We start from the raw sequence: 24,991 nt of genomic DNA, 5'->3' as shown, positions 1-24,991 counted from the left end.
TGCCTCCCCAGCAGGGCATTGCGCCTCCCCTAGCCTGCTTCCTGGAGAAAGGTGGCCTCTGCTGCCACCTGGTGGCCGTTCTGAGGTAGGTGAGGCTGCCGTGCCTGGGCTCTGGAGCTAGTGGCGTCATCCTGGTCCAGACAAGGGACCCTGTGCCCAGGGTCATTGTTCTGGGTCACTGACCCCTTTGTGCTTCCTCTGCTTCCTCTTCCCCATACCCCAGAACTTGCCCCATAGTCCATACCTGATAAGTAGCAGCACCTCTGTCCCCCATCAGCGTGTGGGCACCTTCAGGCCAGAGAAGCCCGGTATTACTCTTCAGGCCTGGGTGTCCAGCACTAGGTCGGCAGTCGGGTGGGCTGGTCTCCATGTTAAGATGAGGACGTAGCAGTCAGAGAGGTGGCGTGTTGGCCTGAGGTGACACAGGGAGCAGGGGCTGCGGCAGGGCCCAGGCCTCCTGGGGGACTAGCACTGAGGCAATCGTGTTCCGTCTCCCGGGGAACATGACCGAGGCTGTGCTGAGGCAGCAGTGGGGAAGCCAGGAAGCAGGGTTCAGTTGCCTGGTCTCAGGACCTTCCAAGGGTGAAGGCCGCCTGGCCAGGTGGGAGTGAGTGGGTTCCAGCTGGGTGCAGGCTAACAGACTATGAGAAGGCAGGGGCTCAGAGGCCTCTCCTGTCTCCCCCAGCTTTGCTGGGTCCAGGGTGAGGGACAGAGGGGTGCTGAGAAAGGGGAAGGAAGCGCCAGGCGGAGGTCAGCGAGGTCAGCGAGGTCAGCGGAGGGGCAGCAAGAGGCACAAGCTGAGGCCTCCGGAGGGAGCTGGGATTTGGCTGAGCTGTGGCTTCTGAGGAACATGGTGCTCTGGGCTTGGGACAATTTGTGCTGGGAGCTAACTTGCCTGAATGTGTCCTCTTGGGCAGATGCGGCAGGCTCAGGGCCCAGCGAGCTCCACCCAAGAAGCTGCTGTGGAAACACCCGGATCTAAGGCCCAGGAGCCCCCTCCCGCGCCCCCATGGTGGATGGCGGCTGCTTCTCTGCTCTGTAGCCTCGGGAGACCTCCTTCCCGCGGGGCTCTGGACCTGGTCAGCGGAGGGGCAGATCTAAAGCCTCCCAGGCCGGCCTGCAGAGGCAGGAGCAGGGGCCGTAGAGCTGGGAGAGAGGCCCTGGGGGGAAGGTCAGGACCTGATCTGGGAGCGCCTGCCCGGGGCCTGGAAACAGCTCCTTCCGCCCCCCGCCGCCCCCGCCGGGCTTCTCCCACCACACCGACCACAGCCTCTTCTCCTTTTCTATTTTCAGACCTCTGAGAGCTGTGAAGAAGGGCCAGGCCGGCGCCTGTCCAGGAGCTCTGGGCTGCTGAGGGTCATCTCCGAAGAAGCTACATGGCGGCGAGTTTGGACTTAGGGGCGGTTAGGGCTGGAGAAGGGGCCCTGTCCCTGGCTTGGCTCTGCCCAGACCCCCTGCACCCACCACTGGTTCCTTTGACTCCAGGACTGGCCAGGAGGCTGGCCAGGACTGGCCAGTGGGGCTGGGAAGGAACACAGACATGGCGTCTGCTGGAAGCACACCCTGAGCAAGACCAGGCCAGTGTCTGGCTGGACAGGGAGCTGCGCCCAAGGGCCCAGTGGCTGAATTCTGGGTTCGGTCTGGCTAGAGCCCTGGCCTGTCCCTCAGGCTGTTACAGGAGGCCAAACCCCGCCTAGGAGGGCTCCCCTTTGTGCTCTCAGTGCTGAATTTTCAGGACACGCTAGGTCCTGGCCCCAGAGGTGGGAAGGGGCAGGTCAGTGGCGAATGGCCTTCTCCAAAGGGGCACCCAGAATGCTTCTGGTCTCCTCTCCTCCCACCCCCCCCCCCCCAGAGAATACATTTCGCTGTGAGGGAGACTGACAGGCAGGCAGACAGACAGGGAGGCGAGGCCTTGAGCTGGTGTGGCAAGGCAGATAACTCCATCCGTTACCCTGAAGGCTTTGGGGTGGAGCCTGTTGCCTGTCCACTCCCCGGCTCCCCAAGACTTCCTACTTCAGGTTCAGGGTGTGGGGTCTCCAGCTCAGGAGGGCCTTATTCTCACTCCGCGGTGACCTGAAGCAAGCCCCCTAGTTTCTGGGGCTCAGTTTCCCATCCATAATCCGAGAAGGCCTTCCCTGCTAGCTCTGGGGACTGTAATTCTGACTTCCTGACTAGGGAAGCAGTTTTAGGTTTGGAGTCGGGGCTTCAGGCCAGGTTCAGGGTCTCAAGTGGGTCTCAATGAGGCAGCCTAGAGGTGACTGCTGTTCTCACAGGAGGGATAAGGAGGAGGATGCTACCGGTAATAGAGACAGATATGTTGAGGGAAACGGCAAGAGGGAGATAGTAACTCTGAGATATGGAAAGAGGAACAGGGATTACAAGGCAGAGATGTTGAGATGGGGTGACCACAAACAGCAGAGATAATGGGGTGAGGGGAGCGGAGGGGGGAGAGGGAGAATGGACAGGGAAAGAGAGAGATAAGACTTGAAGAGTGAGAGATAAGGGCAGGCAGAGGAGGACAGGAGAGCCATCGGTGGTGGAAATGTCAGGGGGGAATATGTCCTGAGCAAACTCCACACAGGTTTTGTGGACCCCACCTCCACTCCAGACCAAAGCCATCAAGACACCGGCACTACAAATCCCATCATCACGAAGGAAGGGCTGCTGGGACCTGAGGGTGGAGTTAAGCAAAGGTTTGGTATAAAACCAGACATGTGGGTATTGGGGGCCCTCTAGGCCTCTTGGCTCTTGACTCTTGGCTTTTAGCCCTCAGCTTGCCATTGGGAGTCCAGCTCCGTGGAACTGGTAGGACGCATTCACCAATTTCTCTTTCTCTCTTTCTTCCTGAGTTATTCATTTCTTAATTTCCTCTCCCTTTGTAAATAAACCCTTTATTAACCTTTGTGTGTGTGCCTGCAGTTGAGTATTATAAGTCCCTCTTAAGCGCACAGGTGAGGACCCACAGTTAGGCAGCCCATTTCATATCGGGGTTGCCCTGTAACAGAAAGAGGGCCAGGTGGATGGGGCAGAAAGGACAGGGCAGATCCTCTGGTCCCCTGAGGAGGTAGCTCCAGCCGACCCCACAAGGTGCCTGGTCTGGAAGTCCTTCTTTGGTCCCTCCAGGTTCCTCTGGGACTCGAACCCTCCCTGCCCACATCTAAATGTCCCTTGACCTCATCTCGCTGGGGGTAGTGTGTGCAGAGATGACAGCCTGCACAGGCTTCACGGCCTTGGGGTTTCATTAAAGGGCTGAAGGTGGGGGAGCAGGAGATGAGTGGAGGTGTTACCTGTTGGGGTGTGGCTAGCACTGGGAGAAGAGCAAGAAGGGAAAAGTACAAGAAAATGTCTCCCTCTGCCTTTAGATCTGGCTTCAACTGTGTGTCTCATTAGGGAATGATCATGAGTCTGGCAGTCGGGGGAGGCAGGTCCTTAGGGTTGGAAGGAAGGAACTGCGCAGGGATCAGCTTAGTGGAGTTGAATTATGTTGAATTGGGCTGAATGTGATGGTTGGTTTGGGTGGGGTAGAGTCGTGTTATGTTGGGTTGGGTTGAATAGAGAATTTACTCTTTTTATTTATTTATTTTTTTAAAAGATTTATTTATTTATTTATACAAGCCCTGGGTATAGTCAGAAGCGCGGGAGGGTGAGAGAATTCACCAGAGCCAGAGCGGGGAGCAGAACAGGTAGACTGACGAAGTACACTGCTGAGGGGAGCAGCGGGCGGCAGGAGAGGTCTGCGCGCCATGTGGGACCCTCACCTGGCGGACGGGGATCAAATCAGTACCATAGAGGCTGCGGGCAGCTTCACAGCCCAGAGCTCAACCGCTGCGCCACTGGGGAGGCCCCTATAGAATTTACTTAGGATGGATCAAGGGGATTTGGGATTGGCTGAGTGGAGTTGAGCTGGTTTGTCCTAAGTTGAATTTCACAGAATCAAACTGAGTTGGATTGTGTTGAGATGACCTGGGTTGGTTTGAGTGGAGTGAATTTGATCAAAGTGGGTTAGGTTGAATTTGGGTGGGTTGAGTGGCAGTAAGTTAAGCTGGGTTGACTTGAGTTAAATTTAGGAGTAAGAGGGTGGGTTAGGTTGAATTAGGATGCTTGGTCTGGATAAGAAAGCTAAGAGTCACCAAGGAGACAGGAGTAGGAGGAGCCTGGACTAGGGAGACATGGGGAGGGGTGATGGCCATGGCTGAGATGCAAGATGCGAGTCACAGAGGGTGTGGCACGGTGACGATCAGACTCCACTCTCCATCTTTCTGTCTACATCTGTCTACACTTCCACTGGCGTGAGGCTCACCACAGCTGTGATCAGCACATCAGACTCTCACAGCATGTGTGCACGTGTTCACGTTTGTGTGGATTTGGAAAAAATACCCAAGGTCAATTCTTTTTTTTTCATAATAAATATGTGTGATAGTTTTAACTTCAAATATGGTAAATTTATATAAACAAAAGTTCAATAATATATAAGAGTTTACAGAGGTCCTGACAGGAAGGGCTTGAGAACTGGCGATTTAAAAGACAGGGGCAACATGACCACAACTGTTTCTTAGGCTGTGATTGTCGAGGTGGTATGGGGAACAGCTGAAAGGGTGGCACAGCGAGGCAAGGAGGCCCGCGAGGATGATTAAAATAATTGGGATGAACATTCTACAATCTTAATACAAAGAAGTAGCACTAGCCCAGGGAAGAGGTTTCAATTCAATAGAAACTTAAGGACACTCAGACTATAAGACACCATTTTCATCTAACGGATGGGCAAAGCTGAAGAAGCCTGCTAACAGACCTTTGCTGGGGAAGGCACAGAGGAACAGTCACTTGCACACATAGCTGGTGGACAAAGACTTTACCAGACATTGACAACTATCAATATTTAAAATATGCATGATTGTGAAATGTCTCCCACGCTACTACGGCATGCCGTGCTTGAGAATCCACCTCCCACCACATTTCAATAAATCTCTGCTGGTTGAAGAAATTGTGAATGGCTGTTTTATGACTGGGGTAAAATACCCAAATATAAAAGTGCCCATTTCAACCCTGTTTGATGTACAACTTGGTGGTATTATTGTGCAACCATCTCCTCTGTTCTAAAATCCTAAATTTCCTTTTTGTACAATTATTTGCTTGTTTAGTTTTCTGCTCCACAGTATCACCGACGCTGGCCACGCCGTGTGCCCCCAGCATGTAGTCACCGGGTGGCTGGAACCCACACTTTGACCACCATCACCCACATCTCCACGCCAGTCCCTGGCAACCACCAGTTTACCTTCTGTTTATGAGTTCAGGATTTTCCGATTCCACCTCTAGGTGAGATCACTCAGGATTTGTTCTTGTCTGTCTGACTCCTTTCACGTAGCACAGTGCCCTCAAGGTCCAGCATCTGTGGTGAACGACAGGACACGATCCCATTGGACAGGTAAACCCCATGGAATTTTTTAACCTATTAATAGTGTTTCATTAGAATCTTCTAATTAAATAGTACTGGTTGTTTACAAGTTGCTTTGATACTGTTCTGGGGATTTTGAAAATTAATTTATTTTTAATTATACTATTTTTTTTTTATCGAGGAATGTCAGTTTACAACACTGTATGATTTAGGGGAACAGGTCCCACCTCTTCAGATGGCTGTCGCCACAGCACCCCCCACCAAGGCACCCACAATCCCCCGTCACAGTCCACTGGGCCTTCCCCGACCCTCCCCTTATGGTAGCCTCAATTCTGAAGTCAGATTTCTAGGTTTTGTTTTGGTCTGTGGGTTTGTTTTGTTTCTTCCTACTCCACATACGAGTGAGATCACCTGGTGTGTGTCTTTCTCCGTCTTAGTTATGTCAGTCAGCACAGCCCCTCCAGTTCCATCCTTGTTGTGGCAAATGGCATGAGTTTATCTTATTTTAAAAATGTTTGATAGCTGAGTCGTATTCCAACGCGCATCCAGATCTCACGTTCTTCATCCCTGCGATGTAAATCCAGGCCCACATGTGTCCAAAGTCCCCGTGCTTTCCTTCATGTCAAGAGAGGGAGGACATCTGAAGGGCTTGGGTGGAGGCAAGAGGGAGTGAGGGGCTGGGTCAGAGCTGGCTGGGAGGGAAGACAAAGTAGACTGAAGGGTCGAAGAAGAGGTGAGAAGCTGAGGGAACAGGTGGCCCAAAGCCGCTGTGTCTTCGGAAGACGCCTGGCCGTGGGAGCTGGAGTCTGGGCGGTGGCACCTCCAGCATTTGGCACCAGGGAGTTTCCAAAGGGCCTGGGCACGTGGGACCTGGAAGGAGATCCCCAGCTTCTCCCCACCATGTGTCTTCTCTTCCTCTGGGGCTCACCCCATTGTCTGAGGGCAGGAGTCCCAGCGGCCCAGCTGAGGTTGGCCAGGAGGCCCTCAGAGCGTTTGCAGGATGGTGGAGTGAGAGGAATCCAGAGAGGGGAGGTCAGAGGTACCCCAGAGGTACCCACAGAGCAGGGCTCGTCTCCATAGAGTGGGAAGACTATGGCAGACAGCCGGCCAATCCTCCCTCACCAGCTAGTTCTTTCTTGTGGTCCCGGCCACATGGCTGGGCTTCCTTCCTCCTCAAACCCTCCGTGAGTCACACACAGCCCACAGCCCTGGGCGCCCCATGACAGAGCTCAGGGTGGCATGGGTGGGAGGCTTGTTCTCACGGATGCAGGGCCGGTCAGAACAAGTTCATTCCAGCTCCCTGGTGGCAGCATCTGTTTCAGGACCGGGCATGTGAGCAAAACCAGAGCAGTGAGCAGTGCCAGGAAAGAGATTGTCCTTTCTGTATGGGTTTGGGGGACAGTGTAGCCTGGAGCTGCCCGACCTTGGGAATTCTTGCCTGATGATGAGGACAACCAAGAAGGATGAGAGAAAGAGAGAGAGAAAGAGAGAGAGAGACAGAGAAAGTGAGAGAGGGAGGAAGGTAGAGGAGGGAGACCAGACTTCTGGATCGAGCCATACCTGACCCCAGTTTTCAGCTTGATTGCAAACATGGTCTTTTACCAAAATCAGTTTGAACTGGATGCCTGTTTGAACTGGGTGCGTATAATGGAAACAATCCTGACTTATCCAGGGGCTAAAGGATCTATGTCAAAAGAATGCTGCTGGGTGGATGAAAAGAGGAGATGATGTAAGTGAAAATATTTTTCTACGCGGTGTGTAGCTGAACGACAGTGTTATTAACGAGGTGTTAAGGCCAGAGAAAAAACATTCCATCTGAGGACAGTCAGCCCTGCTCTATCTGCAAAGTCAAGCAAATGGACTTTTAAGGTTCTAACTGGAGGTGAGTTATTTGGAAGTGTGACTTACCCCTGGATTTTCAGTTCATTTGGGGGCAGGATTTCAAAGGATTTAACCCCTGCGTCAAGCACAACTGCTCCTCACAGCGCTTATTCCGAGGCTGGTCATTTTACCAGAGTCCAGAGGACACAGGCGAGGAGCTGGCCTGTCTGGGCACATCCCAGCTGGACGCTGCATGTGTGGGAGAGGCTGGGCAGGGTCTCCTCTTAGGAAGCTTCTGGCTCTGACCCGCTGTGGCCATGTGATCCCCAGCCTGTGTCCTGGGACTGGCGAAGTCTTCTGCCCCGGAGACTGCAACACCCGTGTTCCCGGACAACACACGTGTTCTCTGGACAAGCCCCATGTGAACATCACAGCAGAGTCCAGACACGAGCGACACTGGAGTCCAGCTGATCTGTCTCCCCTTGCTCTTGTCCCTCCTGCCTCCGCGAGATTTCCCCTCCTCCTTTGTATCCAGAAATGTGACACAGTTCTGGTGAAAGAGACGCAAATGGGGCTCCTATGAGGCCACCTCTTTCCTTTCTCTCCTCTTCCTGCCTGGGTCAGGGCTCAGAATGTGACACGTGGGGGTGCCCAGAAGCAAGCAGGAGGGAGCCTGGGCTCTTGCTAGTTTTGCTGAGCAGCCGTGTGTGAGGTTCCATCTGGATTGTCCGTTTTGGAAAAGGCGCTTCCTCCTTCCTTTCTCCCCCATGAGCTTCCATGTTGTTATTTGTAGCTACATGCACTTTGCATTCCTGGCACACTAGCCCCGCACTTGCTGCAACCTTTCTCCAACTATTTTTTGGTGTCTAGTGCATGTTTTCTTCACATCCAGGACCACACTGACAGAATTGGATGAGTGCCACATGCTTATTAATTAAAAGTTTCACTATTTTATATTCCAGTATATTTCTATATACTATATTTCAGTATAGTAGATGGCACTTTATGATCTGGTCCACTATACAATCAAATCACTTTATGAGGCGTCCCTCCTAATAAAATATAAATCACTTTATAATTTAATATTATCATTATGATTGCTGCCAACTAGACTACAGGGGTGTAGCACCTGTGGGAGGGACATTAGAATAACTCAGCACATGAGCCAATCACAGCATGTATCAGTTTGATGAACTTGTGTCACGTGGACCCACTATTTTTCTAGTAAAGTATAGAGAGGTTTTGTCTTTTGGTCTCTATCCTTTCAAACAAGTGGTGGTTGTTGACTGGCATAAAAATAATGTGCTGAACTGTAACTTTGGGCCCCAAAGAGTGTATTAAAAGAAAAAATTCAACTAAATTGAAAGGAAAAATTATAAAAAAGCATGATGATGGTGTACAAGTTAGTGAATTGGTGTGATAATTTACTTTTTACCACTCACTTCATTGGCAAAATCTAAGTGATTTTGAAATAACATTTTCCAATTTGTTACTTTACTTGTTTTTAATTTCACCTTTTTAATGTTGATAAAAACAAGAATCTCTCAGTATTTTTGTTGTTTTATCATATAAACAATAAATAGTCTTAGAGAAGTTTGGTTATGGTTTCAAATTCTGCCTTCGTAGGGTGAATCTGGCAATATTAAGATATTACTGGGTTCACATGATGGTACTGCCATTAAAAGATCGCTTCTGTAGAACAGATTAGTATCAGAAAGCGGGGTCCTACTGTCATATCACTTACTGAGGGCCTCTGAGTGCCAGGAATTGAGTTAAGTGGTCTTATCTTCACAATGGTTCCAAGGAATAGACATTATTACTGTCCACTATTGCTTTTTTTTTTTTTTAAGATTATTTATTTATGCATACATGAGCTGGGGTGCAGGCCAGAGGTGCAGGGGGTGAGAGACAGAGTGGGGAACAGAACAGGCAGACTGACTGAAACACACTGCTGAGGGGAGCAGTGGGCGAGTCAGGAGAGGTCTGCTGCGCCATGTGGGATGCTCCCTGGCAGGTTGGGGATTGAACTCATGCTGCAGTGGCTGTGGATAGCTTCATAGTGCTGAGACTTAATCCCTTGTGCCCAGGGAGGCCCCACTATTGTCATTATGTTATCATCGTTACTGTCAGCAGAGGAAACTGGGGACCAGAACTGAAAAATGACTGTTTGCAAGTCACACAGCTAGAGTTTGAAACTGGGCTCCAAATCCAGTTCCGTGGACTCCACCCCTTGCCTCAGCACTTCTAATTCAACAGGCTCACTTAGCAAGTGGGGAAATGGTGGTCTGCGAGGGAAAATGAATAATGTCTATTCCCTGGGACCATTGTGAGGATAAGATCACTTAGCTCAATTCCTGGTTCCTAGAAACCACATCTTTCTCTCTGTGACATTCTGACGCTAGTGAACGCTGAGACTTGAAAGTCAGGCTGAGGTCTGGGGGGGAGCAGGAGCTATGAAAGGTTCTGGGAAGAGTTAGGAGGAGATTTCACATACCAAAGAGAGCTATGGAAACAGCTCCTCTTCCTTCAACTCTGATGGAGGGCGTGTGGGGACTGGCAGCCAGGCCACCTTCACAGTGGAACTGTGGCTCCCTGCCAGGGCTCCTCTGGCTGCATCGGGGTGACTGGGCCCCAGAGCTGATTACCCTGATGGTGGGGGCGGGCTGGGGAGGATGCTGCGACATGACTACTTGGTCATCCTGAGCCGATCAGATGGCGCCAGCTGCCACTGGTGAGGTCAGCAGGACAGGGGACCCTGCAGTGGAAACTCCCCGGATGAGCCTGGCGACTCTCCACTCACCCATCTCCTGCTTGTTTATCTGCCCTCTTGGCCTGGATTTGGGGCGTAGCAGAGAGCTGAGCTTGTGACGTAACATCGAACAGACCAGAACTCATCTCAGCCCCACCACCTACAAGTCCGCTACTAGAAAGTCAGCTTTCCTGTTTACAAAACTGGAAACTAGAAGAAAAATACATAGAAAGGAGATGATGCACCCCTGGCCCCCAGTTTTCCTTAAGTCCCCTGACTCATGTTCTAGGAGGGTCTTTACCTCTGTTTCCTCATTACTCAGTGGGGATAACGATCCCTTCTTCTGGAAGCTCATGTGAGGATTTCACTGAAAAAGGGATGTAAAAAAAATCACATTTTGGGACCCCCCAGTTCTTAGCTTGTCAGCTGAACTATGTGGTACAAGTTGGATCCCTGACCCCACCCGCACCTCCTGCTGACCTCCACCCCGACCTTGACCTTGCATTTTTGCCAACCCCAAGGCTGGCCGGCTGTGCTGGGGCTAAGGTGTGTGGTCCCGAGAGATCACAGAGGAAATGGGCCTTGGAGCCTTAGCCCTGCTGACTGTGCCACCTCACCCTGCCGTAAGTGATGGCAGCCTGAGTGGCCTGGACCTCACTTCCTCTGGCAGATGCAGTGTGTAGGACCGTTGAGAAAATTACATGTAACTTTAGCACACGCAAAATGCACAGCACATGTGAAATACATAACACTCTGCCTGGCACCGAGTAGCTACTCGAGACACAACCACCAACACCCGACCCTTGCCTGGCACTGAGCAGCTCGAGAGGAGGAGGGAGAGGACAGCACGGAACCCTCCTTCTGGGGGAGACAGCAGATGGGAGAGTCCGCTGGGCTCTCTCTGGAGACCGGGCCCGCCTCCTCAGACCATCTTACTCTGTCCCGAGAACTTGTGCAAGAGTAGAATGGTTAATTCCCATCCGGGTTATGGATGGGAAAGTGGGGACCCAAGGGGGCAGCAGGCTGCTTGAGGGGCAGCAGAGGAGGAGTAAGGGGGGGAAGCACGTGGACTGCGACTTGAAAAGCAATTGGGCCGATTCCAGGACTCTGGTTCCTCCCAGTTCTGTGCCTCCAGAGGTGGGGCTGGGTGGGGCTGGGTCTCTGAGTGATTCAGGTGAGAGTCAGCGGCAGATTTCCAAAGAGTGGGTGGGACCCAGTAAGGTTGAGACCTCTCCTGGGGCATTAAAATCCAGGTCCCAGCTTGGGCCTCCGGGCAGGGTGCCAAGAGGCCATGTGTTCGGTGAGGCCTGGGGTTGGGGTCTGCAGAGAGAGAACCACCCCCATGTCACTGGTGGGTAAGGGAGGGGGACCTTTGCTGCCTTAGCTTGTACTGACTCAGGGCTGGGATGGAGCTGGACCCTTGAGTGGGGGGATGCTGGCCACTGGGCCCAGCTGGGAAAGGCTGGGACCAGCCCCCGGCACTTCAGGCGGTTGTCACAGCAGATGGGTGGGCGGCAGTCACTGAGGTGGGCCTAGTCCTGGCCCTCACTCCCTCATAGAAGGTCTGTAACTCTTCACCACTCACACAGTCATTCAGCCACTCACACAGTCATCTCTATAGTCAGTCAACCATCTTCTGGACTTCAACCCCAGATCTTGGCTTGGCCCCGGGAGGACAAGAGTGAACCAGACATTTATGGCCCAATAAGGGACAGAGAGGGACAAGACACCCATTGTACTCCCTGCAAAGCGGGGAAGCACCTGAGTCTGTCCCTCCAAGGACAGAAGGAGGAGGAGTTTCAAGCTTCCCAGGGGACGCCGCAGCTGGGCCTGGCCAACTGTAACAGGTGGTCCCAGGAAAGGGGGAGGTTCCAGGTTCCCTGCCCCACCCAAGGGGGAGTAGAACTGAGCAGGGAGAGAAGAAGCTGCAGAGGAGACTGAGGAAGGAGGGAGGCAGGATGGAGCCAGAAGGAGACCTGGAGGAGGCGCATGGAGCCTAGAGACACGTGAAGAAACTGCGCTTGCCTTTTTGTCGTGGACGGGGTGACACAGATGTGGGTGAGACCCGTGGGGAGGTGACAGTGGCGGTTTTTGTCTTGATGTTGATTTTGCTCTTTTCCTTCCAGGCTTGTCTGGTGGTTTCTGACCCTTTTCTGTGGGTCCCCACTGGAAGGTGCTTTAGACTTGTGGCAGGCTTTGGGCCTTGCTCTGGGCCAATCCCATTTGGATGGAGTTTTACCCACGAGGGGACGGGTAACTTTGGGTGCTTGATTTAGAAACTAGATTCTTTGCCTTTCCTGTATTGTTTCCTAGTTTTATCAAAGTTCCTTCCCATTCAAGTCTCCTATGTTTTGTGTTGATGCGGCAGATGGCAGAACCCGTTTAGAGCAGGTAGGTTTGGGGGTCTGGAGTGTCCCCCTCCCTGCCTTGTAACACAACCAGGACAAGTTCACCAGCCAGAGGATTAGAAAGACCCACCAGATGCTGGGGCTCTAGGCCTTGGGATGGGGTTGGGGGGCAGGTTACTTTCCCAGGCCCCAGGGGGAGCTGGGACCTTTCCCCTGCAAGTCGATTGTAGACTCTGTGCCACACAGTAAGCCCACACTGGAACTCCACCTATCCAGCCACCTCCTCGGCCCTCTCTGAGCTTTATCGCCACCATCAAGCCAGGAGCCAGGTGTCCTCCTGCAAACGCCTCTTGCCCTGAAACTCCACTGTCAATCAGTCGCCAAGCTCGGCCCTTCCGCTGCTATTTGTCTGTGCTTTCCGGCCCCCATCCCTGGAGGACAGCACTGGCTGTCTCCAGATGTCCAGTCACAGAGCCTGGCCACAGGAGGGCTCAGTCACTCCATGCTGGGACTGCACTGTTCCCAGAGGCCATCTGATTTGAACTCCTGAGGCCAGGAGGGCTGCCAAGGTCTGTCCAAGGTAAAAAACCAGTGTAGAACTGAGACTTCAACTCAGCTGAAGAGCACACAAGTGTTTGCTCTTTAAATTCAGAGGGTGGCTTGGGGGAAGGGCAGGTGGGGGAGGCGTGATGAGTGCTGGGTCCAGGGCCCGAAGGGAGGGAGGGCCCAGGAAGGGAAGAAGAGGCTGTCTTCCAGCTCGGCAAGCCCTTCTTTTCTTTGAGTAACTGGAGCCCATATCTGCACCTTGACCCCATTTTTTGTTGTTGTTGTTGCTGATAATCGGTGACACACTTCTTCCGGCCCTGTTGGGTAGTTACCAGGGGGTCCTGCCTCTGGGGAGGGGGAGGCTGAAGCCTGTCCTGGCACTCCAGGGCCTTGGGCCGTCCACCTGCCCATGTCTGCCCTGGCTTGCTGCCTCCCTGGGGCAGCTGGCTTGGGTCCCAGTGGAGCATGGGAGCCACTCGGGTGGGGACCTAGGAGGGGCTCACCAGCAATGCTCACCTCCCCCACCTGCCACAGTTCCCACACCCCAAAGATGCTCGGGAGCCAGCACAAGGACCTCAACGTGCTCCTGCCAGATGTTCCCCATGTGGGTCCACGGGGTGTGTGTGCTGGGGAAATGGAGGGAGAAAGCCTGTGGGTGTGAGCACCAGGGGACTCTGGCTCAGGGCCCAACAGACCCCTCTAGGATCCGTTTCCCAGCGATAAAAGAAAGGCCTGGATGCAGCACAGTCAGCAGGTAGATGGAAATCCAGCTGGAAATCCAGAGCAGCCAGCCCTGGAACCCCAATCAAGAGATCCTGGAAGACAGTGTCTGGGCGGGGGAGGGTGATATGGCGAGACATAGGGCGCAAGGGGGAAGACGAATACCAGATGATTTCACTCCTGGAATATAAACTACACCAAAACAAACCCTAGACATCTGACTGTAGAACCGAGGCTACCAGAGGAAGAGGCAGAGGGTGGGGAGTAGAGAGAAGGGGCCCCGTGGTCTGCCGTGAGGACTATGGGTGCCCTGGTGGTGGGTGTGGTGCGGTGACCTACACCTGGACAGGTGAGAACCTATACCCCTAAATCATATAGTTTTGCAACAACATGACATCAATTGAAAAAAGAAAACAGTGCGTCCTGATAACTGAGCACCTACTATGTGCTGGGTGCTGCATTGGGTGCAAATCTTCAATCCTCAAATGTCACCCAGATATCTTTCTGTTATTAATTTTTTTTAAAAAAGATTTATTTATTTATGCATACAAGAGCTGGGGTACAGGCCAAAGGTGGAGGATGAGAGGATTCACCAGAGACAGAGTGGGGAGCAGAACAGGCGGATCTACTGAGGGGAGCAGCGGGCGAGACAGGAGCTGTCTGCTGCGGCATGTGGGTTGCTCCCTGGTCTGGGATTGAACTCTGTGCTGCAGACACTGCGAATTGCTTCACAGTGCTGACGCTTAACCCCTTGCGCCACCAGGGAGGCCCTGTGTGCAAATCTTTTAACCGCCTTCTGCAATGGGTCTTGTTATTATCCCCATCTTAGAGATGAGAAGACGGAAGACCACAGAAGGTGGTGCCAGGTCCCAGGTGACACAGCTGATAAACCCGAGACTCTGGATTTGAACTCACATCTAGACTTGGGGCCTAGGACGTTCAGAGCAGGGGCTGGGGCAGAGACCGGAGACCTCGGGTTCTGCAGTCAGACATCTAGGGTTTGTTCTGGTTTACCTCAGTCTCTTCTTTTGTTTCTTTATAGTCCACAAATTGTTAGGGGGAAAAGGCTGTCCTAAAGCTAATCCCATACAGGCTCTGTGGACTCCACCCCCACCCCAGGCCAAAGCCAAAGACACTGGGAACTCCAAATCCCATCCCCACCAAAGGGAAGGTGGCTGGGACCTGTGGGTGGGGTTCAGCAGCCAGGTTGATATATAAGGCAGACACGTGGGCTTTGGAGGGGGTCCCCCATTTTGGCTCTCCGCCAGCTCACAGCATCTGGCCCGCTCTGAGAGTGACTTTGGGTTTCCAGGTCGGCGGATCGGGTAGGACGCATTAAAGACTTTATTTCCCTATTTTCTCCCTGAGTTGTACATTTTCCTTATTTCCTTTTCCCTTGTAAGTAAACCTTTTATTAACCTTTTGTGGGTGTCTGTCGTGGAGTATTCCTAAGTCCCTTTTGAGCGCGCGGGTGAGGACCCACAGCCAGGAACCCGCTCACTATCGGGGCTGCCCTACAACAATATGAGCGAAATCATCCCGCATCTGTCTCTCCCTCCCACCCTGGCCTGGGCCCCTGGGGGAGGTCAGTGGTCCCCATCAGATCTGACCGAGGGCAGCGGGGTTCTCCTTTCGGACAGCCCTGCAGGCCAGGGGAGGGGCTGCTCTTCCAGCCCCTTCGCCTCGGGGCACGGGGGCTGGTTCTGCCCAGCAGCCCCTCCCCTGAGCGCCTCCCCAGCCGCCCGCGCCCGGGACCCTCCGCGCATCTCCCCGGGGGTTCCTCTCCAGACGGCTCCTGCACGGGCGCCCTGGAACAATTAGGAAAATGCCTGGACGGGGCAGAGGAAGTGGGCGGGGGCCGGCTGGCGAGGGGCGGGCCGCGGCGCCCGGCAGTTCCAGGCGCACCCCGGGAGCCGCGGCTGAGACTCGCCCGCCCGGCCGCGCGCACCATGAGCCGTGAGTCGCGCCCCGCGCACCCCGCCACCGGCCCCGACACCCCGCGCGCCTCCCGGGGCGCCCCGCATGCCAGCTCAGCCTCCGCCTCTCTCCTTCTGCAGGAAGGAGTCTCTCGCTCCGGCTCCCGCTGCTCCTGCTGCTGCTGCTGCCGCCGCCCCCGGTCACTCCCGCGAGCCCCGGGGCGCCCGCGCCCGGTAGGCGACTCCCCCCTGCCCCGGGCTCGCCCCGCGCCGGCCGGGCCGCCCTCCCTCCGCTCCCCGCGGGCCGGCCCAGCTTCCCCTTTCTGCTCGCCGGGCCCGGGCGGCGGGAGGGGGCTGGTCGGGGTGGGGGGTGGGGGCTCTGTGAGGACCCCTCGGGGGTGTGGTTTGGCGAGCGTTCGTTTTGGAGGAAGCAGCTGTCCGGGATCTCCCGCCGGCTCTGGGGGAAGGGACACCCCCTCACCTGTTCGGGCCCAGGCTGCGGCTGCTGGCTGGGGGGCCTCCTGCCAGGAAGCCGCTTCGCCAGGGGAAGGGCTGGTGCACGGTTCCTCTTCTCAGCCTCTAGCTTTTTGGGGACCCATCAGGGTGGAGAAGATCTCCCCTGGGGAGGATGGGGGAGTGCACCAGCCATGCTGCGGAGAAGGAAGGTGGAAATACATTTGTGGAGTTCTGTTGCTTCCCCTGAGGTTTATTATTTTTTAAATGTTTATTTATTTATTTATCTATGCATGCAAGAGCTGGGGTACAGGCCAAAGGTGCAGGGGGTGAGAGGATCCACCAGAGACAGAGCGGGGAGCAGAACAGGCAGAATGACTGAAATACACGGCTGAGGGGAAGAGCGGGCGAGACATGGGAGGTCTGCTGCACCTTGTGGGTCAGCTCCCTGGCAGGTCGGAATCGAACTCGTGCTGCAGAGGCTGCGGATTGCTTCATAGTGTGGCGCTTAACCCCTTGCGCCACCAGGAAGGCCCTTCCCTTGAGGTTTAAACCCCCACCGGCAGGTCTCCTTGGGTAGAGGAGTGGAGACTCAGGTGCTGTAACTCCCTCCCCCTCGCAAGGCTCTGGAACTGAACTTGGTCTGACTCCAGCACTTTGCAAGGTCTTTCCAAAGAGAGACCCTCCTCCACTTCAGACCTTGATGTCATCACCCTCAAGATGATGGGGAAAGTCAGGGCCTATGAAATTCCACCCCTGCACCTGCATGTCTCAAGTTCCTTGGGAAGGAATTCAGCTCCTCCCTCAACCACCTTTCCTCCCCAGCTTGGTGGCTTGGCTGTCCCAAGGGCAAAGAGCTGCACAGTCCAGCTGGAAGGTCTACCCCCTCTGGGTCTCCAGGCCCGTCTCTAACATGGGGACAAGAGGGCTGGGAGGAGGGGAGGGCGCTGGGCTGTTCTGGGGTGTTCTGAGGAGTGGGGGGGGCAGAAGGGAGAGGACCTGGACCCTGAAGAGGGGCTGTGCTGCCCACGGTGGATCAGACCACTTTCCCTGGAGGAGGGCGTGAGTGGGTGGCTGCCGGGAAGCCAGGGGGAGGATGCAGGGACACTGCAGGCACACAGGCACTGGGGCGTGAGCTAAGGTTTGTTTGCGGGAAGTAGAGAAAGAAGCCCATGAGGCCAGAACTTTACAGTTTACAGAAACTGGCTGTGGGCGCCCATGTTTTGGGGGCTGATGGCAGCCCTGCCAGGATAGTGTCAGGCCCATCCTGTGGATGGGGATTCTGAGGCCCAGAGGGCTGAGCCCATTTTCTGAGACCCCAGGAGGATTGCTGAGACTTCCCCTGGCTGCCCCGTTAGCCCCCACTTGGCAGCCACCTGGCTCACCTAGCACTTCCTCAGAGGCTCTCCAGCTCCTGCCCAGGGAGCGTGGTCTGTGCCATTTTGTTTTTTTGCCTTCTCTGATCCTTCTACCCGCAGTGTTCACATGGAATTGCCTTTTTTTTTTCAGTCAACAAATACTGTGTGTGGGGGGGCTGGCTTCATGTCGGGGTTCGAGGGAGGGAAGCACAGGGGTGAGTGGGGCTCTGGGAGGAGTAGCTCTCAAGTGTGTGGTGTTGAGGGGGCTTGTGGAGGTGGTGATATTTGACCTGGACCCTGAAGGGGGTATGAGTAGGGGTGCTGTGGGACTGTACTATGACCTTCGGGATCATCTTGTCTTTCTGGTGGAGACGACATGAGCTGAAGCCTCGAGGTCTGAAGCACAGGAAGCAGATGGGGGCTGAGGGAACGCAGGGCAAGAGGCAGGTGAGGTGAGGAGCTAGGGCTTGGGCCTGAGGGTAAGTGGGAGCTGGAGAGTGGGCTGGATAGACACGGGGGGGGGGGCAAGATTGGAGGCCAGGAAGTCACGAGGGTGCTTGTTGCAGGGAAGCCACTGCGCTCTGGCTGCCTTCGCACTTTTAAGTCTATGGGCGAATCGAGGCCCAGGATGCCTGGGCATCTCCTCTGGGGAGTGGAAGCCTGTGTTTTGCCCCCAGTGGGGCAGCAAACGCTGATCCCCCAGGAGATGAGGACTGGAGGCTCCCCGGAGGGCAGGTGCAGAGAGAGAGGGAGGGTTGCTTTTGCCTCTTATATGGGGGAAGGGATTTTTGTCCAGCTAGGAGGGCCAGGTAGGGGATCCTTAGCACTCAAGTCCAGCATACCAGCCCCTGAACTTGGCTTGGTGCCTTCTTTCTGGCTGGAGAGAGGGCGTGAACTGGCAGCCAGCGCTCCATGATGGTGGAGGGGTACGAGGCCCCCTCTTGGCCTGGTGCACAGGCCAGGAGCCCTGTGCTGAGGCCTCTGGCTGCCTGCCGCCTGCTTCCTCCTATCAGCACTACCAGCTGGGTCTGTGGGCCAGCAGGGGCTTCCTTCCCATCTGGGCTCTTCCAGCTGTGGGCCCAGCTGTTGGGGCTGGCAGGCAAACGCCCGGCCTCTGGCTGCCGATCTCTGGGTATTGGGGCTGCGGCACAGGCCTGGCTCAGTCAGGGCCCCTTCTTTTTCTCTTTGACTGCCAAGCTCCTGGAATTTCTCTAAATATTATTCTTAGAGGATTTCGCTCCATCCTCTTTAATGGGGCCTAATGCTTCCAGAGCCTCTGTATCCTGGAGGATTTGGTGTTCCCCCACGGGGCCTCTTGTCCTAACGCCCTAGCTGGGGAACATGGGCCTGAATCCCAAGAAAGCTCTGGAGCCAGGCGGTCCTGGCTGGTCTTCGTGTGTAGGGCCCATGCAATCTGGGCACGCTGATCGTGAGGGCACATTGTCACGTTCTCCGTGAGGGGCTGGGAGGAGAGGACCCTATTGGTATGGCCGATGGAGAGGGACAGATGGGCTCCCCCGCAGTGGAGAAGGGGAGGCAGAGAGAGAGGTCTCCGTAGAACCCCTTTGCTTCCCCCCCTTCCCGGGACACACAGAAACGTGAGGCAAGAGGGTGGAAAGGACTGGCTCAAGGACACACAGCACTGGGACATGTCCTTGCCCAGCACCCACCTGCCGCGGGTCCTGTGCCGGGTGTGGGAGCGCAAGAGGCCTCAGACTCAGCCCTGCATCTCCCAGTTCTCTTTCTTGAGGGTTTATTATACTCGGGGTCCGCTACTGAGCACAGAACTGCGCTGGCACGAAAGCATGTGGGATTTCAGGTAGATGGTCGGAAGCTCTTTGTCCATAGTTGCCAGAGCTGGGGGATCCCTCTAGCGCCCTGGTTTCATTCATTCAGGATTTTCAGTTCCACCAAGAAGGAACGATGATGACTCTGCCTCATCTGGGGTGACTTCCAGCCTATGATCCAGGCCTGGTCACTGCCAGGAAGCAGAAAAGAGAGGCAAAGAATTCAAGTGCTGGCTCTGAGCTTCTAGCGGTGGGGCTGGGGCGCCTCCTGCCTTCAAGGCTGGCATTCCGCCCCTGTGCCTGGCAGCCTCGCTAGCCCTCCTCGAGGCGCTGCGCAGATGAAGGAGCAGCGGGCCGCTGGGCCGCCGGGCCGTGGAGCAGGCAGCTACAGCCCTGACTGGCCCGCTGACCACGACAGCCCAGCTATGGTCAGGCTCACCCTCGGGGACGCAGCACCTGGCTCCTTTCTGCTCACCCTGACGCCCCGAGGCCCCGGTGGCTGTTGTTGTCTTCGCTGGAGAAAACTTTTCCTGCCCCGGAGCAGTTTATGGAAAGATCGTGGAGGAGGAGGGAGGAAAAGTTGGGCAGTGGGCCTGGGAGGGAGGCGCCTCTCTCTGCACAGGCTTCTTGGCCAGAAAGCGAAGCGCGGGAGGGCGGGAGCAGCCACGCAGCCTGCTGGGCTGGAGGGAGGACGTGCAGGCGGCCTTCACAGCCGACTTCAGAGCCGGCGCGGGGTTGGGAGGAGAGGAGGCCTCTGGCCAAGCTGCGGCTGGTCGTCCGCTGGACTCATTGGGTTAACTCCAGCACATCAGATCCATATCTGGGTGCTGGATCTCTGCGCCTCAGCTGCGTGCTTGGTCTGTGCTGGGGCAGAGAAATTCAGGGAAAGTGTGGCCCCGAAGTGGGGGCTGAGGAAGAGTCGATGGAATTGGAACCTGGAGTTTTCTGGGGGAGGCAAGGCCTGGGCTTGGGTGGGGGAGGCTCAGGTAGACTTGGAAGGAATTTATGAGGCAGGAGCAGCTGTCGGGGTGAAGGAAGGAGAAGAGCTTTGCTTTGAGGCCAAGGGATGAAGGGGCCACAGAATGAACTGGAAGGCCCTCTTGAGCCCCCTACTGTGGTGGGGATGAGGAAATAGTCCAGACAAGGGCAGGTCCTTGGCACCTGTGACTGCTGATCCTTTGGTGGTAAAGGGTCTTGTGTGCAGGGACAGGAGCCAGGCAGGGGGCTCCTGGACAGGTGAATTGGACAGGTGAGCAGATGTCCTGGGCAGGAGGGATCAATGAGGGAGGTACAGACCCCTGAGGCTGAGCCGGCTGCAGGGGTGGCTGGGGGCTCCTTGGCATTTCCCGGCCTGTGTCTGTGGGTCCTGCCAGGCCACTGCCCTGCGTGCTGCCCACCCTGCGCCTGTTTCAGCAGATAAGACATTTTAGTTTGGCCTTCTTCCCCTTCACCCCTCTTTCCCCACCCCTTGCACGGGCCTCAATGGTGCCTTTGTGGGGCTACAGGGAGTCTTTAGGACTTAAACAAAACTATTTGCATTGCTTTTGTTTCTTTTGTTTGATTTGTTTATGTGCGGTGGGGAGAGGGTAGCACCCTCCAGAGATGGGGGCCCAGGGAACCCTGCTGCCCAGGACCCAGGCTGAAAAGTGGGGAGCCCTAGACTGGAGGGGTCAGGCCTTGCTCAGGGTCATGCCCTCAGACTCTGCACCCTGAGATGACTGTCCGGGCCTCTCCTGCCTTTTGTTGCCTTCTTGACCACTGAGAATCAGCTGCACAAAGGCTAGGAGTTCCCTGCGATGTTGGCTCCAAGTCCAGATCAGGAAGTATTGATATATTTGCAGAGGAAAGCCTGGCATGTTCTGTGTGAGGCCAGAAAAGGCACCTTCTGCCAGGGGCCAGGTTTTGCCAAGCCTCCGCCTCTGTGAGAGCCTCGGTTTCCCCTGCTGAGGGCTGGAGGAGCTCTGAGGAGCTTCTGGCTTTGCTCAGCAGCACAGACTGTGCAGGGGCTGTGGCCAGTGAGTGCTAGGGTAGACCCCAGGAGGGGCAGCCTGGTGGGGGTCTTGCCAGGAGGCAGTGGGCAGATGCCAGGGCTCCATGCACCCTCTCGGGAAATTTTTCCTGTCACGTCTCCTGTTTGTTTGGTCCCTGACTTGCCTCAGGCTTCCAGAGCCCAGATCCTACCCTGACATGGGCCAAGCCTGGGCCATTTAGGAAGAACAACAGAGATGCCCCTCAAACCCTTGCTCTGTCCCTGGCCTCAGTTTCCCCATCTGTATTTGGGCATTATGATACCTGCTCTTTCCTCCCTTCTGCAGAAATAGAGGGTGGGCGGTTTTGTCCTCCTAGTCTCCAGATGTTCAGAAGTTGGGGCCTCGTCAGAGAACCCCAAGCCCTGTCCCTTTCCTGAACCCCACACCCCCTGCCCTGTTGCTGGGCTCCGACTTGGCAGGAAGTGACACTCTAGAAGCCGGTGCTGCAGTGTCTTATCAGCTGTTGCCGAGCCTTAGATGTCCGCCTGGGGCCTAGACTGCCTCTACCCCCCTTTAGTGGCAGCAGGAAGGGAGGGGGGACGTTCCCCGGGGGACTGATGTGGTCAAGGCTGAAGATCCAGAGTCAGCCTGGAGGGGGCCGACCCAGGGGCTCTCTGTTCAGAGCCGTGAGGACAGAGGGCCTTGGGGGAACCCGGATGGCCAGAGAGTTAGGAGAGAGCTGCAACTTGAGTCCCTGCTCCTGCCCCCCAACCCCCTATCAGGGGTGACTCCAGAGCAGCCTGCAGTGTCTGCTTCTCGCCCACAGTGAACCCCTGCTGCTATTACCCGTGCCAGCACCAGGGCATCTGTGTCCGCTTCGGCCTCGACAGCTACCAGTGTGACTGCACCCGCACCGGCTACTCTGGCCCCAACTGCACTATCCGTGAGCCACCCCCTGCCTGTGCCCTTCTGCCCGCCTCTCCCCTGGGCCCCCCCCCTGGACCCCCTTCCTGGCCTCTCCACTCGTGGCTCCATTCTCATGCCTTCCCTGCCTCTGGCCTCTGACATTGTCCCTGACCTGGCTCCTCCATGAGCTCATTTCTGACACCTCACTCCTGGGTCCAGGCTCTGCGGTGAGTCACCCCTGCCCAGCCCGGACGCATCCTGTGGCCCTCTCCCCTGTCCTCACGTCTGGCTCTGGCTCTGGCTCCGTCAAGAGCCGTCCTCTCCATGGTTCCCTCCTGCCCCCACCCCATATGCAGCGCCCTGTTCTGTCCTGGCCACACCCCCAGTTCCCGCCTCCCAGTCTGGTCACTTCTGGTCCTGCCAGGAGGGCCCGGCTGAGTGGCTCCCATGCCCTGCAGCTGACCTGTGGACCTGGCTCCGGAATTCCCTGCGGCCCAGCCCCTCTTTCCTCCACTTCCTGCTGACGCACGGGCGCTGGTTCTGGGAGTTCATCAATGCCACCTTCATCCGTGACATGCTCATGCGCCTGGTGCTCACAGGTGGGCGCGGGACAGCACCCCTCTAGTCTGGGAGAGCGAGAAATCCTGCCAGTTCTAGCAATTCCTGGCATCTGATAAGGGCAGTGGGTGGGGAGGCTCTGTGATGCCAGAGAAAACACGCGCGAACCAAGGAGACGGGGAAGAGGTGTGACTGGGGGTGGGAACCCCTGACCACCATTATTTTTGCCCCCTGCAGCACGTTCCAACCTTATCCCCAGCCCCCCCACCTACAACTTAGCACATGACTACATCAGCTGGGAGTCCTTCTCCAACGTGAGCTATTACACTCGTGTTCTGCCCTCCGTTCCCCAAGACTGCCCCACGCCCATGGGGACCAAAGGTAATGGAGATGGGGTGAGGGACCTGGGCTGGGGGACTGCCAGGGGAGAGTCTTTCTCTGTGGGAAAAAGTAGGCAGAAGAGCAACCAGTGACCCATTCTCCAGGTAGACACCCGGTCCAGAGCCAGGGGTGAGGACAGGATGGAGAATGAGGACAGGAAAGGACAGTGAAGGGTCTTACCTGAAGTCACCCAGAAAGTCAGGGAATCAGTGTTTCCATATTTCCAGACGTCTCTTTGCCTGAGCCTTGTCTGCTGCATGGCGTCCTACTCGGATGAGGGACCTGAACATTGAGACACGGGAAGGAAGGAACAGTGTGCTGTTGAGTGGTGTAACTCTGATTCTGTACTATTATAGTTTTGTTTTTTTTTTTTTAAAGATTTATTTATTTATTTATACAAGTACTGGGTACAGTCAGAAGCGCGGGAGGGTGAGAGAATTCACCAGAGCCAGAGTGGGGAGCAGAGCAGGCAGACTGATGAAGTACACTGCTGAGGGGAGCAGCGGGCGCAGCAGGAGAGGTCTTCGCGCCATGTGGGACCCTTGCCCTGCGGCCGGGGATTGAACCAGCGCTGCAGAGGCTGCGGGCAGCTTCGCAACCCAGCGCTCAACCATTGCGCCACCAGGGAGGCCCAACAATTATAGTTTTTCATGCTTCATCTCTGTAGGTTACACACATGGATTTTTTTTCCTTTGGTTACTCAAGAACCCCCTTGGTCTCACTGGCAGTGGTCTTCCTCTGAAGGCCTTCTTCTCCCTCCACTCCTGATTGTCCATAAACTTGGGGGCAGGGAGATGTGTACTTAGTTCAAAGCCATCGAGTGCTTTGAACTAAGCGCCCTAGGGGGGCACTGCTGAACACTGGCCCTGCGCAGCTCTAAGGTTGTGTCTTCCGCAGGTTCAGAACTTTGCTTATGTATTGATATCCTTCCTTGAGCCTCACCGGCGTTACAAGGATGTTCTGCCCTACACATGCAGTTGCTATTCCCAAAGGATGACCATTTTGCCAGGAAGGCTGGGTCTTGCAGAGCTTCTGGACTCTGCTGACACTGTGCTGAAACTAGTCCTTGCTCATTGGCAGCCTGAGCAAGGAGTACAGGTCATTCCTCTGACTTCCCTCTTGGTCACTACCCTTTGGGCTGTTTGATATCCTGCCAGTCCGAGGAAACCAGTTGATGATCTCAACCCAAATAAGTTCTATTGATCTCGAATCTTCAACTTTGGACTTCCCATGAAGAGCTGTGAAAGGATGTCTTTAACAGAAGACAAAACTCCAATTCTTGGGCCTCCCCTGGTGGTGCAGGTTGCGGTTGAGCACCACGCTGTGAAGCTGTCTGCATCCTCTGCAGCGCCGGCTCAATCCCGGCCGGCCGCCGAGGGTCCCACATGGTGCAGCAGACCTCTCCTGTCTCGCCCGCTGCTCCCCTCAGCAGTGTTTTTCGTCAGTCTGCCTGTTCTGTTCCCCACTCTGTCTCTGGTGAATCCTCTCACCCTCCCACGCATCAGGCCTGTACCCCGGTTCTTGTATAAAATAAATAAATAAATCTTTTTTAAAAAAAGAATATTCTTAAAAATAAATAAATAAATCCAATTCTTCCTTTCTGTGAAGGCACAGGGGACCTGCTTATCTGACATTGACATCTTAATACTTAATGTCATAATGACAGATACTTGCTTCCAGATGATGACTTGTCTTTACCCCAGATAGAGAAAGACTGGGTAAAGTCACATAGAATATAGAATAGGTTGGCAAATTCTAGACCACAGGTGGGATCCAACTCATGTGCTGTTCTTATAAGTAAAGCTTTATGGTCCTGCTCATTTGGGTACTTACCATCTATGACTGCTTTGTTGCTCAAAGAGCAAAGCTGAATAGATGCAACACCTGTTGGTAAAGTCTCAAATATTGACAATCTGAAAAAAAATGGACTACCTGGCCTTTTGCTGAAGTTACTGACCCTTGCTTTAAAAGATTCTACCTCACTAGTTCTCTGTCCTATTTACATTAGCTCCTGCACCCTTCAAATCTGCTGCATGAAATAGGGATCATTTGCCCTATTTTGTAGATGAAGAAATTAGGACTCAGA

General features: G+C 55.1%; 1 protein-coding gene across 3 annotated transcripts in view; it reads left to right on the top strand.

Moving 5' to 3' along the window:
* Positions 1–22,413: 22,413 nt before the first annotated feature.
* PTGS1 (prostaglandin-endoperoxide synthase 1) overlaps positions 22,414–24,991 on the top strand; it is a gene marked incomplete at its 3' end in the record, with an annotated part of 11,993 nt that continues 9,415 nt past the window's right edge. For 2 of the 3 annotated variants that reach the window (XM_084236377.1, XM_084236376.1), the window contains exons 1-2: positions 22,414–22,565; positions 22,762–22,905. In XM_084236377.1, coding sequence (XP_084092503.1) covers positions 22,541–22,565; positions 22,762–22,905 — 169 coding nt within the window. In that variant the 5' untranslated portion in view covers positions 22,414–22,540. The remainder of the gene's footprint in view (positions 22,566–22,761; positions 22,906–24,991) is intronic. The other variant, XM_084236378.1, reaches the window with a different exon arrangement.

This window comes from Talpa europaea, assembly GCF_964194135.1.
Source record: "Talpa europaea genome assembly, chromosome: 7".
Taxonomy (NCBI): Eukaryota; Metazoa; Chordata; class Mammalia; order Eulipotyphla; family Talpidae; genus Talpa; species Talpa europaea.
This window is presented reverse-complemented; position numbering and strand designations above follow the sequence as displayed.